General features: G+C 37.2%; 1 protein-coding gene across 4 annotated transcripts in view; it reads left to right on the top strand.

Annotated features, from left to right (window-relative positions):
* The window catches only part of CRY1 (cryptochrome circadian regulator 1), a 96,079-nt gene that overhangs the window by 53,109 nt on the left and 27,291 nt on the right, over positions 1 to 15,679 (top strand). For all 4 annotated transcript variants that reach the window (XM_061417206.1, XM_061417209.1, XM_061417207.1 and 1 more), the window contains exon 2: positions 10,996 to 11,104. In XM_061417206.1, coding sequence (XP_061273190.1) covers positions 10,996 to 11,104 — 109 coding nt within the window. The remainder of the gene's footprint in view (positions 1 to 10,995; positions 11,105 to 15,679) is intronic.

Genomic DNA, 15,679 nt, shown 5'->3' with positions numbered 1-15,679 from the left:
CTGGAAAATTCTCAGTAAAATTTAGGCCTCTCATTCTTCAACTTGTGGAATAAATTATTGTTTCCTTGTGTATTTTATGATTGATTTGTTGGTTGGTTGGTTGGTTGACTTTTGGTAGAACTTTTTCTGTAGAAAATGAAGTGTTGGTTGAAGTTGAGAATCCAGAGAGTATTTATACTTTCTTTTAGCAATTATCTCAGATCGTAACCAACCTGGGACCACATTAAAGGCAATGATATGCTTGAGGTGTTTGGTACCATTTAAATTCCAGAATTTGCATTGAGATTGTGCTTTGAGGGGGATGCACTAGAATTTTTAAATAAAATAAATAATTTTAGGTTTGTAGAAAATGTGGAAATATAATACAGAGAGTTCCTGATTACTCTGTACCAGTTTTCCCCGATATTAACATCTTAACATTAACACCATATTTTTGTCAATACTAAGAAATCATAGCACTAGCTAAATTCTGGACTATATTCAGATTTCCTCTAATGTTCTTTTTCTGTTCCAGGATTCCATCCAAAATACCACATTGCACTTAGGCTCCTCTGTTCTGTGCCAGTTCCTCGGGCGTCCCTTGTTTTTTATGACCTTTTTGATTTAGTCATCTGTCTTATAGAATAGCCAGCCTCAGTTTGGTTTTGTCTAATATTTTTCTCATCTTTAGAGTGGGATTATTGCTTTGTGGAAAATATCACAAAAAAATATCTCATCGTATTGTATCAAGATGTACCTGACACCCAACTGACTTTATCACTGGTGATGTTTGCTCTGATCATGTGGTTAAGGTAGTGTTTGCCAGTTTTCTCCACTGTAAAATCACTGTGTTTATCCTTTCCATTCAGGAATGGGAGATTTTATTTTCTTTCAACTCTAACCAAGTAGAGACAGGCAAGTTTCCTTCCTGTCCTAGTCTGCCCTATTAAGGTTTATGTCTACTGTACAGTTGAGCTGTGCATGGAGCTCTTTAAAGCTCAGGCATAATATTGAGGGTCTTTTATTAGTTTTTTCAGTTGAATGGGCCTGGACTTTATCTCCTGTCCTCCTCAACCTGGATTATGTTCAAGGTTTCCAGGAATCTGTAGAAATCCTCAAGGCTAAAGCTGTCCTTAGCACGCTGCTTAACCTATTTATGACTCCTTACTTTTGGAGCACTCCAGTGAATTATGTTTAAAAGTTTTATTTATTTTTGTTAACTTGTTAGTTATTTCCATTAGAGTATCTTAGTCCAATGTCCTGTCAGCGACAGAAGTTTGTAGGTTTCTTTTGACACTGATTTTGAATATTTTTTGAAATGTTAACACTTGTGTTGGGGGGAAGTAGTTTAGTGTTAGAAAGTATGATACGTTCTCCCAGTTGCTCACTACCCATCCATCCCTCACCCAAAGACACACAGTTCTTTTGAATTTCTTTTTTTTAAATATTTATTTATTTGGCTGTGCTGGGTCTTAGTTGCTGCATGTGGGATATAGTTCCCCAACCGGAGATGGAACCCAGGTTCCTTGCATTGGGAATGTAGAGTCTTAGCCACTGGACTACCAGGTAAGTCCCCTTTTGAATTTCTTGACTTAAGGATACTGTTTTCCCTGCTTTGAATGCTCTTTGCTACTTGATCCTCATGATCAACACCTATTGATTACAAACTCTGCTCAAATGTTTTCTTGCTCATGCCTCGTATCTCCTTTCCTCTGCCCCCATACACAGTTTGATTTCTTCTGTGCTGCTGTAATATACCCTTCATTAAAAAATATGAATACATATATATCAGTGTTGGTTTGAATATTGTGGTAGATATTATTGTTCACTTACAGAAAATTTATGCTTCTACCTTCTTGAAGTTTGGCTTGGCCTTGAGACCTTCTCTGACCAATTAAAACTGGTGAGAAAGGCCTAGTCCTGGTCTTTAAGAAGGTTACAATTCTGTGGCCAATATTCTTCCTTCCTGTCTTCATCTATTACAATCAAATTAATGCTTCAAGGCTTTTTTCTACCATCACCTTGGAATTTTTTGCCTCAATTTCTCCCCATCTCAAAAAAAAAAAATCCAGAAGATTTCTCCTTCCTGATTTTTCAAAGCAAATTTATGATATTCATAAGTGTCTCTTATATATTTCATTCTACCATAACAGGTTCTGTTATATTCATATCGTGTACATTTTCAGGTTTCTTTTCTAGATTTTAAGCTCCATAAGTGTTGGCATTTCCTATCATTTATCATGTGTTCCTCAAATCAATAAAATTATGTGAATAATTAATAGTGTCACTGCCTAGAAGATATTTTAGGAGTTTATTGGGGCATTTTGGGGGTTACAGTGTTTGAAAGTTCCTAGTAGAGTTAGTGAGGAGAGGCCAAGAATGGAAAACTTTTTGCAATGCTCAGGACAATCTCTCAAAATAAATAGTTGTCCTGAGTCCCACATAACTGAAATAGTCTACTAGATATTTCATGTGAGTGAAAAACTTATTCATGATCTTCGGAATCTAGAGCCTAAATTCATTTTTACGTGTAAACAGTTATTTTTTACACAATTTTAATATGCATTGAGTGCTCCTAAAATATGTTTATCACCCATGTAAATCAGGGAAGACTGAACTTTGTCAAGAACTTTTCTAAGTCTTGCTTAACATTACAGAAAAGCCTGTTACCAAAGGCAGTACTGTTCATGGTATTTTAGTCACCGATAATACAGCCGTGTCATTCTGTTTTTGAAGCTGTTGAATTTTAAATGATTCTGTATGTAGGTGTAGGCATCCAGTTAATTCACTGCCTTTTTGTTTCATCCCCAGATATTTACTTATGGGAAGTAAATGTTACTTCTGTTTAAAATATAAATTACTTTCCTCAAACTTCCTTCATGTGTTACATTGGAGCATTATATTAATGCTTTTAAATTGTATATAAGGATGTTATATTATCTGTGAATTTCAGAATTTAAAAGAGGCAGTGAAAAATATTTGTTATAAAAAGTGACATTGTGTCATGGTATTAGACCACAGATTTATGAACCATTAGAGCCTGGCAAAATAAGAAATTTACTTTTAAAGTATATGTTTAATCCTCTTTCAATATTAAACTGTTTTCTTCAGGGAACGTGTATATCACAAATATTCTGATAATTTGAGTAAAGTTAGATAAGAACACCAAAATTTTGTCACAAACCAGAAAAAAAGCATATGTAAACTTTAGTCAATTTATGGAGAGACAAATTACTATTTATATCGATAATTTTTGAATTTCTAATGAAACACCATAGACTGCTTAATGACTGAGACTCTCCATTTTTTCTTTTATTGTAGTTAATATATCCAGACCTTTTATTTTTAAAAATCTAACCATTGTTTCATGAGGAGGAAGTGTAGAAAGAGAAGATATTTTGCATGTGGTTTTAATGATCTTAATTTATATTCTGTAAGTCAGTTAGTTCTCTAGGGTCAGCAGTGAATTGTTTTGGTTGAGATATTTGAAGTGTAGTTTTCATCATTGAGCATGTGATAAGATATATTTTATAAACTAAAGTGCAGAACCAGATGGCTTTATTTTGGTATGATACATGTTAATTCATAATGCCTTGTTTTTTAGCAGGAATGGGATTATGTTGTATCTTACTATTGCCTTTTTTAGACTATTTTATAGACAGAACTAGAAATTCAAGTTATATAAAGCTGCTCTAGCACAGGCTGGAAAGTAGGTCATTGTTATGGGGAGTATACCAAACTGCCCACTGGTTGCTATAGCAATGACCTACTTTAAGAAACTATTTCTGTTGATTCATGTTGAAATCATCTTTTGGAACTGGTATAAGGAAACTCACCACATTTAATTTTTTCTAATAGCAATAAGGTAGTGATCACTGGAGGTTTTAAAAAAAATCCTTAAAATATTTAAAGTGAAGAAATGTATTTTCTTAACCTAACATCTCTTCAATTTATTGTGAAGTGCTGCAATTCATACTGTATTCAATAATTAAATATCAACAGAACTATTCTTCTGTTTAGGCAGTACAATTATGCAAAGGGGTGTAGTGAGTTTTACTAACATTTGTCCTGTTTAAAAATCAACCCAGTGCATGTATCAGTAGTTAATAGCATTATTAACTGAACCTTCAAATGGATATGGTTTCAAGAAAACAGTAAACACGACAAACTGAATAAGGTCTGAAAATATGTTCCTATTTAAACTGTACCTTATGAGGAGTTCCCTGTTGGCCTGGCGGTTAGGAGTCCAGGCTTTCCCTATCATGGCCCAAGTTCTATCCCTGATCCAGGATCTGAGATCCTACAAGCTGTGTATAATTTCATTGTATTAAATCAGTCCATTCAGCACTGGATTCCTATACTTAGGTACATGCATTTGTAATATATAAAGGTTGAAATTGATATGATCTGGAACACATTGAATCTGAACTCTGGCAGAACCCACTCTCTTCCTTGATGAGGATCAAGGATGAAAGATTAGACTTTATATAGTACTCTTTGAAGTAACATTATTCCTTCAGTACTAAAAAGAAATCTTACCTGTCAATGAGTTGATACTTTTAACTTAGTGTATTGGAGATTTTACAGTGTTATCAAGGAAGAATTATATGCTTAGATATTAGTTGATTCAGGGTCTTAATTGCACCATATCTGTATGTATATATATTCATATTCACATTTGCTTTGCCTTGTGGAAAAGATTTTCATCAAACCTTTGTTCAAAGTCACATTCAGGGAAGGTTAAGAGTTGAGACGATTGTGTATATAGTTGTAGGCATCCGACTAATTCATTGTCGTCTGTTGTCATGCCCAGTTATTTATATATAAATATCATGTAAGAAACGAGATGCCAGTCCAGGTTCGATGCACGATACTGGATGCTTGGGGCTAGTGCACTGGGACGACCCAGAGGGATGGTATGGGGAGGGAGGAGGGAGGAGGGTTCAGGATGGGGAACACATGTATACCTGTGGCAGATTCATTTTGATATTTGGCAAAACTAATACAATTATGTAACGTTTAAAAATAAAATTAAATTAAATTTAAAAAAATACATGTTATTTTTTCAAAACTATAAGTTTTTCCCAAGGGAGAATAATTGTAACTTCTGTTTAATGAATATCTACCAAGTACTAGTGATTTTATACTTTTTCTAATCCTTTCATGAATTTGATCAAACTCCAGGATGTAGTGGACAGAAGAGCCTTGCATGCTACTGTCCATGGGGTCACAGAGTTGGATGTGACTTAGCAACTGAACAACAACAAATCCTTTCAACAGATGTTACAGACATTTCTATAGGTCATTTTCTCCTATTTCTGATCTTTTCAGCAAACTGTGTAAGGCACATATTGAAATTTGTTTGCCAAATACAGAAACCAAAACACAGATAAAGTTAACTGTGTAGTTAGGCATGAGACACAGATACTTAATTTGAAATCCTTCAGGAGGAGAAGGTGATTTATATGATAGCTATCATGTAACATACAATCTGAAAGTTTCTCTGTGATGAGATACATTATGTCCCTTGAGAGTATATGGGATGGAGAAATCACTTTCATATGGAAGACTGAAAATTAGCAGAAAATAGAGATGGGAATTAGGAAGGTGCTCCAGGCCAAGGGAAGAGCATGGAACAAATTCCAGGAGATTGAATGTGTGTGGGGGAAAGTAGTTTAATTTGGCAGAAGGGAAAGAGGAGTGGCAGAAAAATGAACCTGGAACCCTAAGTTAGTCAAACAAAATAATTTGTTCTTTATTCTGTAGGTGAATGAACCTTTGAAGACCTTTTTATAGGAAAGTGTGCCTCAGGAAAATTTGGTATTGGTACAAAGAACTATTTTAAGGCATTGAGCAAATAATACTAACATGAGATAACAAGAAGTAGAATTATTGTAGTAAAGAGGGGACTAAAATTATTGTAGGAATGATGAGACATATAATCATGCTTACTGTGGGTCAGGCACTGTTTTAAGAGCTTCACATACATTAACTTATTTAATTCTAACAACATTGCTATGACATGGGCCCTATTACTATCTCAGTTTAACAAATGAGGAAATTAGAACTTTCCAGGATTGGTTGAGGGATAGTAATTTGTTGCTATTAATTATTAAATTATAGGACATCTATGCAATGAGATACCATAAACTGTGAAAATTGATGCCATAGAAGTGCTTTGAAAGATGTTCATTATGTGTTAAAACAGGTTTCCATCAGATATAATATTTTTCAATTTTGTTCTACTTTGAAGGAATATATGCTAATTATCAATTTTATACCTTTTATGAAGTTTAAAAAAGTATGTTTCTCTCTTCTTTACCCCCACCCCAAACTTCCTCTCCCCAATAGTTGTTCAGTTGCTTAGTTGTGTCTGACTCTTTGCAACCCCATGGATGCAACATTTGAGGCTTCCCTGTCCTTCACCATCTCGCAGAGTTTCCTCAAACTCAGTGATGCATCCAACCATCTCATCCTCTGTCATAGCCTTCTCCTGCCTTCACTTTTTCCCAGCATCAGGGTCTTTTCTAATGAGTAGGCTCTTGGCATCAGGTGGCCAAAATATTGGAGCTTCAGCTTCAGCATAAGTCCTTCCAATGAGTATTCAGGGTTGATTTCCTTTAGGATTGACTGGTTTGATCTCCTGCAGTCCAGGGGACTCTCGAGAGTCTTCTCCAACACCACAGTTTGAAAACATGAATTCTTTGGTGCTCAGGGTAGCTATTATTAACAGGTTGATGAGTATCCTTGCAGTTATTTTCTTATACACATGTAACAAGTAGATATATGCAAAGTAAATTTTATTTTATCAAAATAGTATATGCAGTAGTTTTAAAAGTCGTAGCATAGAAAGGCTATAACAGAGAAAAGCAACACCATGTGTTCTCCATGCTGCTCTTTTCTTTCCTTCACAATTATTTTCTGAAATACATATTTGAATCTACTGTATCTCTTCAATTTTTATGTTAAGTTACAGTGATATAAACAATAATAGCCATGGAAGGAAAACATATTATGGAAGAAAAAAGCCATCAATAACATCTATTGGAGAAAAACACTATACTGGAATAGAATTTCTATTCCTTTGTTTTATGGAATGCCAAAACAAAGTTAATTTTGGTTGCAAAACTTTTTCCATTGCTTTAGTCCACATCATCCTGTACAACGTTTGTTTGGTTCATAGAGTGTTTATTGAAAAGCGTTAAGAATGCTTATTCAACTGTGAACAAGAAAGGGAAAAATAAGGGACTGGCTAATTATTAACTAGTCGAGGCTTACTACTTCATTTTATAAATTAATCAGGTCCTTTTTTTTTTTCCTTTTCCCATCTTATTATCTGTCATTGACTTACTTGTACTACATGAAAACTTTTCTACCCAAAACGTAGAATGTGGAGAACTCTGCTACTTCCTGTCTGGTCTGGTAGAGAAGATACTGAAACTCACACTACAAAAGAGGTTTGAGGATTATCTCTTCCATGGATTATCTTTCCAGGACATTTTAGTTTTGTACTGTTTGAATTTAAGAAAACTTTAAAATAGCTAGTTCATTCAATTTGTTAAGTTTTGATCTGAGTACCTCAGGGTCTAAAAATTATTTTGCCAAGCAAATACAGAAAACTATCTGCTTCCCAGTAAACATTTATCACCAAACATGATGTTATTCGTAGTTATGGATAATTTTATAAAACTTAGATGCTTTTATATTGCTTTAACAACAATAGTCAGCAACAATATTCTCCCCAAAAGATTTACACATTGGTAATGGTGGGTTGGGATCAGTTCAGTTCAGTTGCTCAGTCGTGGATGACTCTTTGCGACCCCATGAACTGCAGCACGCCAGGCCTCCCTGTCCATCACCAACTCCGGGAGCTTACTCAAATTCATGTCCATTGAGTCGGTGATACCATCCAACCATCTCATCCTCTCTCATCCCCTTCTCCTCCCGCCTTCAATCTTTCCCAGTATCAGGGTCTTTTCCAATGAGTCAGCTCTTCACATCAGGTGGCCAGAGTAATGGAGTTTCAGCATCAGTCCTTCCAATGAATATTCAGGACTGATTTCCTTCAGGATGGACTGGTTGGATCTCCTTGCTGTCCAAGGGACTCTAAAGAGTCTTTTCCAACACCACAGTTCGAAAGCATCAATTCTTCAGCACTCAGTTTTCTTTATAGTCCAACTCTCAAATCCATCTATGACTACTAGAAAAACCATAGCTTCAACTAGACAGACTTTTGTTGGCAAAGTAATATCTCTGCTTTTTAATATGCTGTCTAGGTTGGTCATAACTTTCCTTCCAAGGAGTAAGCGTCTTTTAATTTCATGACTGCAGTCACCATCTGCAGTGATTTTGGAGCCCAGAAAAATAAAGTCTTGACACTGTTTCCATTGTTTCCCCATCTATTTGCCATGAAGTGATGGGACCAGATGCCATGATCTTAGTTATCTGAATGTTGAGCTTTAAGACAACTCTCTCCTCTTTTCACTCTCCTCTTTCACTTTCATCAAGAGGCTCTTTAGTTCTTCTTAGCTTTCTGCCATAAGGGTGGTGTCATCTGCATATCTGAGGCTATTGATATTTCTCCTGGCAATCTCGATTCCAGCCTGTGCTTCATCCAGCCCAGTGTTTCTCATGATGTACTCTGCATATAAGTTAAATAAACAGGGTCACAATATATAGCTTGACATACTCCTTTCCCTATTTGGAACCAGTCTGTTGTTCCATGTCCAGTTCTAACTGTTGCTTCTTGACCTGCATACAGATTTCTCAGGAGGCAGGTCAAGTGGTCTGGTATTCCCATCTCTTTCAGAATTTTCCACAGTTTATTGTGATCCACACAGTCAAAGGCTTTGGTGTAGTCAATAAAGCAGAAGTAGATGTTTGTCTCGAACTGTCTCACTTTTTTGATGATCCAATAGATGTTGGCAATTTGATCCCCGGTTCCTCTGCCTTTTCTAAATCCACCTTGAACATCTGGAAGTTCATGGTTCACATACTGTTGAAGCCTGGCTTGGAGAATTTTGAGCCTTACTTGGCTAGCATGTGAGATGAGTGCAGTTGTGCAGTAGTTTGAGCATTAAGGATGGTGTGTTAGGGAGGTGACTGTAAACAAAGACAAAAAGATTTTGTGTAATATAAATGTGAGTATATAAAGATTTATTTCCTATTTCTTGAAGGACAACTGTTAGACTTCCTAAGGTGAAATGGTGGGATGTCTTTAACAGCCTTGTGAATATAGCACTCTGACTCCCTGTGCCCATAGAGATGATGACTCCTAAGGGGAAGCAATATCAGATTTGACTAGTTATCCTGATGTCACTTGAGAGTCCCTTGGACTGCAAGGAGATCCAACGAGTCCATCCTAAAGGAGATCAGTCCTGGGTGTTCATTGGAAGGAATGATGCTAAAGCTGAAACTCCAGTACTTTGGCCACCTCATGTGAAGAGTTGACTCATTGGAGAAGACTCATGCTGGGAAGGATCGGGAGCAGGAGGAGAAGGGGACGACAGAGTATGAGATGGCTGGATGGCATCACTGACTCAATGGACGTGAGTTTGGGTGAACTCCGGGAGTTGGTGATGGACAGAGAGGCCTGGCATGCTGCGATTCATGGGGTCGCAGAGTCGGACACAACTGAGCAACTGAACTGACTGATGTCACTTAATAACTACATCTGTAGAAAATTAACAAGACTTTCTTGGTGAAATGAAATTGTAATGGGCAAAGAGGAATGGGGATTGGAATGGGCAAAGAAAACAAAATGATCTATTCTGAATAATCTTCTAGAACAGTGCTGTCAAATAGAAATTTCTGCAATGATGGAAGCATTCTTCACTTGTACTGTCCAATATGGTCACTACTAGCCACACATGTGGCTATTGAGAGGCCTTGATATATGGCAAGTGTGACTGAGGAACTGAAATTTTAATTTTAACTAATTTAAATGGCTACACATGCCTAATTTAAGTGGCTACCATGTTGAACAATGCGGTTCTGAAATATGCCTTTCTATTCATTTTAACCACTCCTCCTCATAAGTAGGGCACAGTCATTATTCTGGAAGATATAAGGCCTGTGGAAAAGATGGATAGATATTTAAAATGAAAAACATAAAAGAAGCAGAGTTGGAGAGGAACAGAACAGAGAGAGGAACAGAATCTACATGAAATCTTAGAGAAATTAACATGAGGGAAACAATGAGGTTGAACCTTCCAGGGGTGACATCTATTTTGGATTTGCTCTTGTGGACTGCACCATTTCTTTACAATGGAAGATGCAAAATAAGCAGTCTTCTGCCTCCACCCCAGAATTTCCCCAGATATCTATTATGCATAGGACTTATTGATGCTAATTTCATTGGAAAAAATGTACAGCTCCACCTTCCTCAGAAACCTTTTATGAAAAAATTAATTTGGTATTCTCTACACTCGGAGAGTTAATGGCACATAATTTAACATCTGTTTATTATCAGATTCTTTATATTAGAAATTTGAAAATGGACTTTACTCCTTCTCTCTCTTAGATGATTACAACATCCCCTAATAAAGGGCTTAAATTCTTATTCACTTGTTCAGAGTGATTAAATAGGATGTTAAAAGTGTTCTTTTTTTCCAAGTCAAAGCTGTCCTAGGTTTTTCAAGGTGGCTTTTCTATACTAACTTGGATTTATTTCACCAAGTTTAAACAATGAAATCAATTCATTTAATTATTTTATTTCTTTATATGATTTTTATGTTTACAAATTAAACTTTACTAACAGTCACTGTTATTTAATGACAGTGATTTAATTTAGGAACTTCATTTAAAAATACTGAGAAACTTGTGCCATAATTTTTAAAACTTATAAGAATGGTTTCTGGAAGCAGTAATTTATACATCATCTAGAAATTAGAAGATGATAAAGAGGTAAAAAAGATGAGATGGCATTTCAAATTTTAGAATAGCATGACTTTTTATTACTTTAAATCTTCTAAATATATACTTTGAATAATTTAAATAATATTTTCCTCTCTCTAGATTTTTGCTTCAATGTCTTGAAGACCTTGATGCCAATCTGCGAAAATTAAACTCTCGTCTGTTTGTGATTCGTGGACAACCAGCAGATGTGTTTCCCCGGCTTTTCAAGGTAATTGAAAAAATCTTTGCATAAAAGAAAAATCTCTTGTCAGAGAAGACACATTTTTGGGGCTGGGTGTAATTTCAATTTTAGTATGGGAAATGTAAAATTTTAAATAAAATACATGTGGATTTTTTTCTTAATGAAAATGTTACACACACAGTGTGAAATCAGACTGTGAAAAAAATGATTAACATTGAAAAGTTAAATCTTTCTTCTACTTTAAACTGCTGGTTCCCCTCTCAGAAGCAACAGCTACTACCACTTTCTTTTGTATGCATTAGAAATAGTCTTTGCATAAATAAGAATGCATATATGTATGTGTATTTATATACATATATTTGTGTGGTTTATGTGTATGTTACTATCCTCTGTTTTTAAAACCAAGATGAGAGCATGCTATGTTATACCATTTTATGCTGTGCTTTATTCACATTAATCATGTATTTTGGATATTGTTCCATGTTACTTTCTCAGTCTTTTAAATGGCTTCATAGTATTCCATTGTGTAAATATGCTATAGTTTCTTTTAAAAAAAATTACTATTGACTTATAATTTTTATTTCAATATACAACGTAGTGGTTCAATATTTTTATTGATTACATACCATGCAAAGTTATTACCACTTAGCATAATGTCCTCAAGGTCTTGGCAGTTGCAAATGGCAAGATTTCATTCTTTCTTTTTATGGCTGAGTAATATTGCGTGGGCGCAGCAGGGCCTAGAGGAGCTATCCCACATTGAAGGTCAGGAAGGGCGGCAGTGAGGAGATACCCCTCGTCCAAGGTAAGGAGCAATGGCTGCACTTTGCTGGAGCAGCCGTGAAGAGATACCCCACGTCCAAGGTAAGAGAAACGCAAGTAAGACGGTAGGTGTTTCAAGAGGGCATCAGAGGGCAAACACACTGAAACCATACTCACAGAAAACTAGTCAATCTAATCACACTAGGACCACAGCCTTGTCTAACTCAGTGAAACTGATCCATGCCCGTGGGGCAACCCAAGACGGGCGGGTCATGGTGGAGAGATCTGACAGACTGTGGTCCACTGGAGAAGGGAATGGCAAACCACTTCAGTATTCTTGCCTTGAGAACCCCATGAACAGTATGAAAAGGCAAAATGATAGGATACTGAAAGAGAAACTCCCCAGGTCAGTAGGTGCCCAATATGCTACTGGAGATCAGTGGAGAAATAACTCCAGAAAGAATGAAGGGATGGATCCAAAGCAAAAACAATACCCAGCTGTGGATGTGACTGGTGATAGAAGCAAGGTCCAATGCTGTAAAGAGCAATATTGCACAGGAACCTGGAATGTCAGGTCCATGAATCAAGGCAAATTGGAAGTGGTCAAACAAGAGATGGCAAGAGTGAATGTCGACATTCTAGGAATCAGCGAACTGAAATGGACTGGAATGGGTGAATTTAACTCAGATGACCATTATATCTACTATTGCGGGCAGGAATCCCTCAGAAGAAATGGAGTGGCCATCATGGTCAACAAAAGAGTCCGAAATGCAGTACTTGGACGCAATCTCAAAAATGACAGAATGATCTCTGTTCATTTCCAAGGCAAACCATTCAATATCACAGTAATCCAAATCTATGCCCCAACCAGTAACGCTGAAGAAGCTGAAGTTGAACGGTTCTATGAAGCCCTACAAGACCTTTTAGAACTAACACCCAAAAAAGATGTCCTTTTCATTATAGGGGACTGGAATGCAAAAGTAGGAAGTCAAGAAACACCTGGAGTAACAGGCAAATTTGGCCTTGGACTAGGGAATGAAGCAGGGCAAAGACTAATAGAGTTTTGCCAAGAAAATGCACTGGTCATAACAAACACCCTCTTCCAACAACACGAGAGAAGACTCTATACATGGACATCACCAGATGGTCAACACCGAAATCAGGTTGATTATATTCTTTGCAGCCAAAGATGGAGAAGCTCCATACAGTCAGCAAAAACAAGACCAGGAGCTGACTGTGGCTCAGACCATGAACTCCTTATTGCCAAATTCAGACTTAAATTGAAGAGCGTAGGGAAAACCACTAGACCATTCAGGTATGACCTAAATCAAATCCCTTATGATTATACAGTGGAAGTGAGAAATAGATTTAAGAGCCTAGATCTGATAGATAGAGTGCCTGATGAGCTATGGAATGAGGTTCGTGACATTGTACAGGAGACAGGGATCAAGACCATTGCCATAGAAAAGAAATGCAAAAAAGCAAAATGGCTGTCTGAGGAGGTCTTACAAATAGCTGTGAAAAGAAGAGAAGCGAAAACCAAAGGAGAAAAGGAAAGATATAAGCATCTGAATGCAGAGTTCCAAAGAATAGCAAGAAGAGATAAGAAAGCCTTCTTCAGCGATCAATGCAAAGAAATAGAGGAAAACAACAGAATGGGAAAGACTAGAGATCTCTTCAAGAAAATCAGAGATACCAAAGGAACAATCATGCAAAGATGAGCTCGATAAAGGACAGAAATGGTATGGACCTAACAGAAGCAGAAGATATTAAGAAGAGATGGCAAGAATATACCAAAGAACTGTACAAAAAAGATCTTCACGACCCAGATAATCACGATGGTGTGATCACTGACCTAGAGCCAGACATCCTGGAATGTGAAGTCAAGTGGGCCTTAGAAAGCATCACTACGAACAAAGCTAGTGGAGGTGATGGAATTCCAGTTGAGCTATTCCAAATCCTGAAAGATGATGCTGTGAAAATGCTGCACTCAGTATGCCAGCAAATTTGGAAAACTCAGCAGTGGCCACAGGATGGGAAAAGGTCCGTTTTCATTCCAATCCCAAAGAAAGGCAATGCCAAAGAATGCTCAAACTACCGCACAGTTGCACTCATCTCACATGCTAGTAAAGTAATGCTCAAAATTCTCCAAGCCAGGCTTCAGCAATATGTGAACCATGAACTTCCTGATGTTCAAGCTGGTTTTAGAAAAGGCAGAGGAACCAGAGATCAAATTGCCAACATCTGCTGGATCATCGAAAAAGCAAGCGAGTTCCAGAAAACCATCTATTTCTGCTTTATTGACTAGGCCAAAGCCTTTGACTGTGTGGATCCCAATAAACTGTGGAAAATTCTGAAAGAGATGGGAATACCAGACCACCTGACCTGCCTCTTGAGAAATTTGTATGCAGGTCAGGAAGCAACAGTTAGAACTGGACATAGAACAACAGACTGGTTCCAAATAGGAAAAGGAGTACGTCAAGGCTGTATATTGTGACCCTGTTTATTTAACTTATATGCAGAGTACATCATGAGAAACTCTGGACTGGAAGAAACAAACTGGAATCAAGATTGCTGGGAGAAATACCAATAACCTCAGATATGCAGAATACACCACCCTTATGGCAGAAAGTGAAGAGGAACTCAAAAGCCTCTTGATGAAAGTGAAAGTGGAGAGTGAAAAAGTTGGCTTAAAGCTCAACATTCAGAAAACGAAGATCATGGCATCCAGTCCCACCACTTCATGGGAAATAGATGGGGAAACAGTGGAAACAGTGTCAGACTTTATTTTTCTGGCTCCAGAATCACTACATATGGTGACTGCAGCCATGAAATTAAAAGACACTTACTCCTTAGAAGGAAAGTTATGACCAACCTAGATAGCATATTGAAAAGCAGAGACATTACTTTGCCAACAAAGGTTTGTCTAGTCAAGGCTATGGTTTTTCCTGTGGTCATGTGTGGATGTGAGAGTTGGACTGTGAAGAAGGCTGAGCGCCGAAGAATTGATACTTTTGAACTGTGGTGTGGGAGAAGACTCTTGAGAGTGCCTTGGACTGCAAGGAGATCCAACCAGTCCATTCTGAAGGAGATCAGCCCTGGGATTTCTTTGGAAGGAATGATGCTAAAGCTGAAAGTCCAGTACTTTGGCCACCTCACGCGAAGAGTTGACTCATTGGAAAAGACTGTGATGCTGGTAGGGATTGGGGGCAGGAGGAGAAGGGGACGACAGAGGATGAGATGGCTGGATGACATCACTAACTCGATGGACGTGAGTCTCAGTGAACTCCGGGAGTTGGTGATGGACAGGGAGGCCTGGTGTGCTGCGATTCATGGGGTCACAAAGAGTCGGACTCGACTGAGCGACTGATCTCATCTGAATATTTCTGTGTGTGTGTGTGTGTGTGTGTGTAAATCATTATTCAGCTGTTGGCAGGCACTTAGGTTGCTTCCATATATTGGCTATTGTAAATAATGCTGATTTTAGGTACATACATCTTTTTGAATTAGTGTTTTTGTTTTCTTCAGATAAATACTGGGAGTAGAGTTGCTGGATCATATGATCTGTATTCTATTTTTTATTTTTTGAGGGTATCATTTCTTTCACTAGCTTTCTAGTGAACATTTACTTGTTTTTCCACAGGCCTTTTGCTAATTCAAGTTATGCTGTCAGTGAATGTCCTTGTTCAAATATACATGTCTTTACTCACATTTGCTAGTACATTTGTGGGATAACTCTTGTAAGACTTTCTGAGTCAAAGGACTGTAACAATTGACATGCTAGAAAACTGTAATTTTTTTTAACTTGGTAAATCTTAAAGATCTCCTAATCATATTTCC

Source organism: Bos javanicus, chromosome 5, assembly GCF_032452875.1.
Source record: "Bos javanicus breed banteng chromosome 5, ARS-OSU_banteng_1.0, whole genome shotgun sequence".
NCBI lineage: Eukaryota > Metazoa > Chordata > Mammalia > Artiodactyla > Bovidae > Bos > Bos javanicus.
This window is presented reverse-complemented; position numbering and strand designations above follow the sequence as displayed.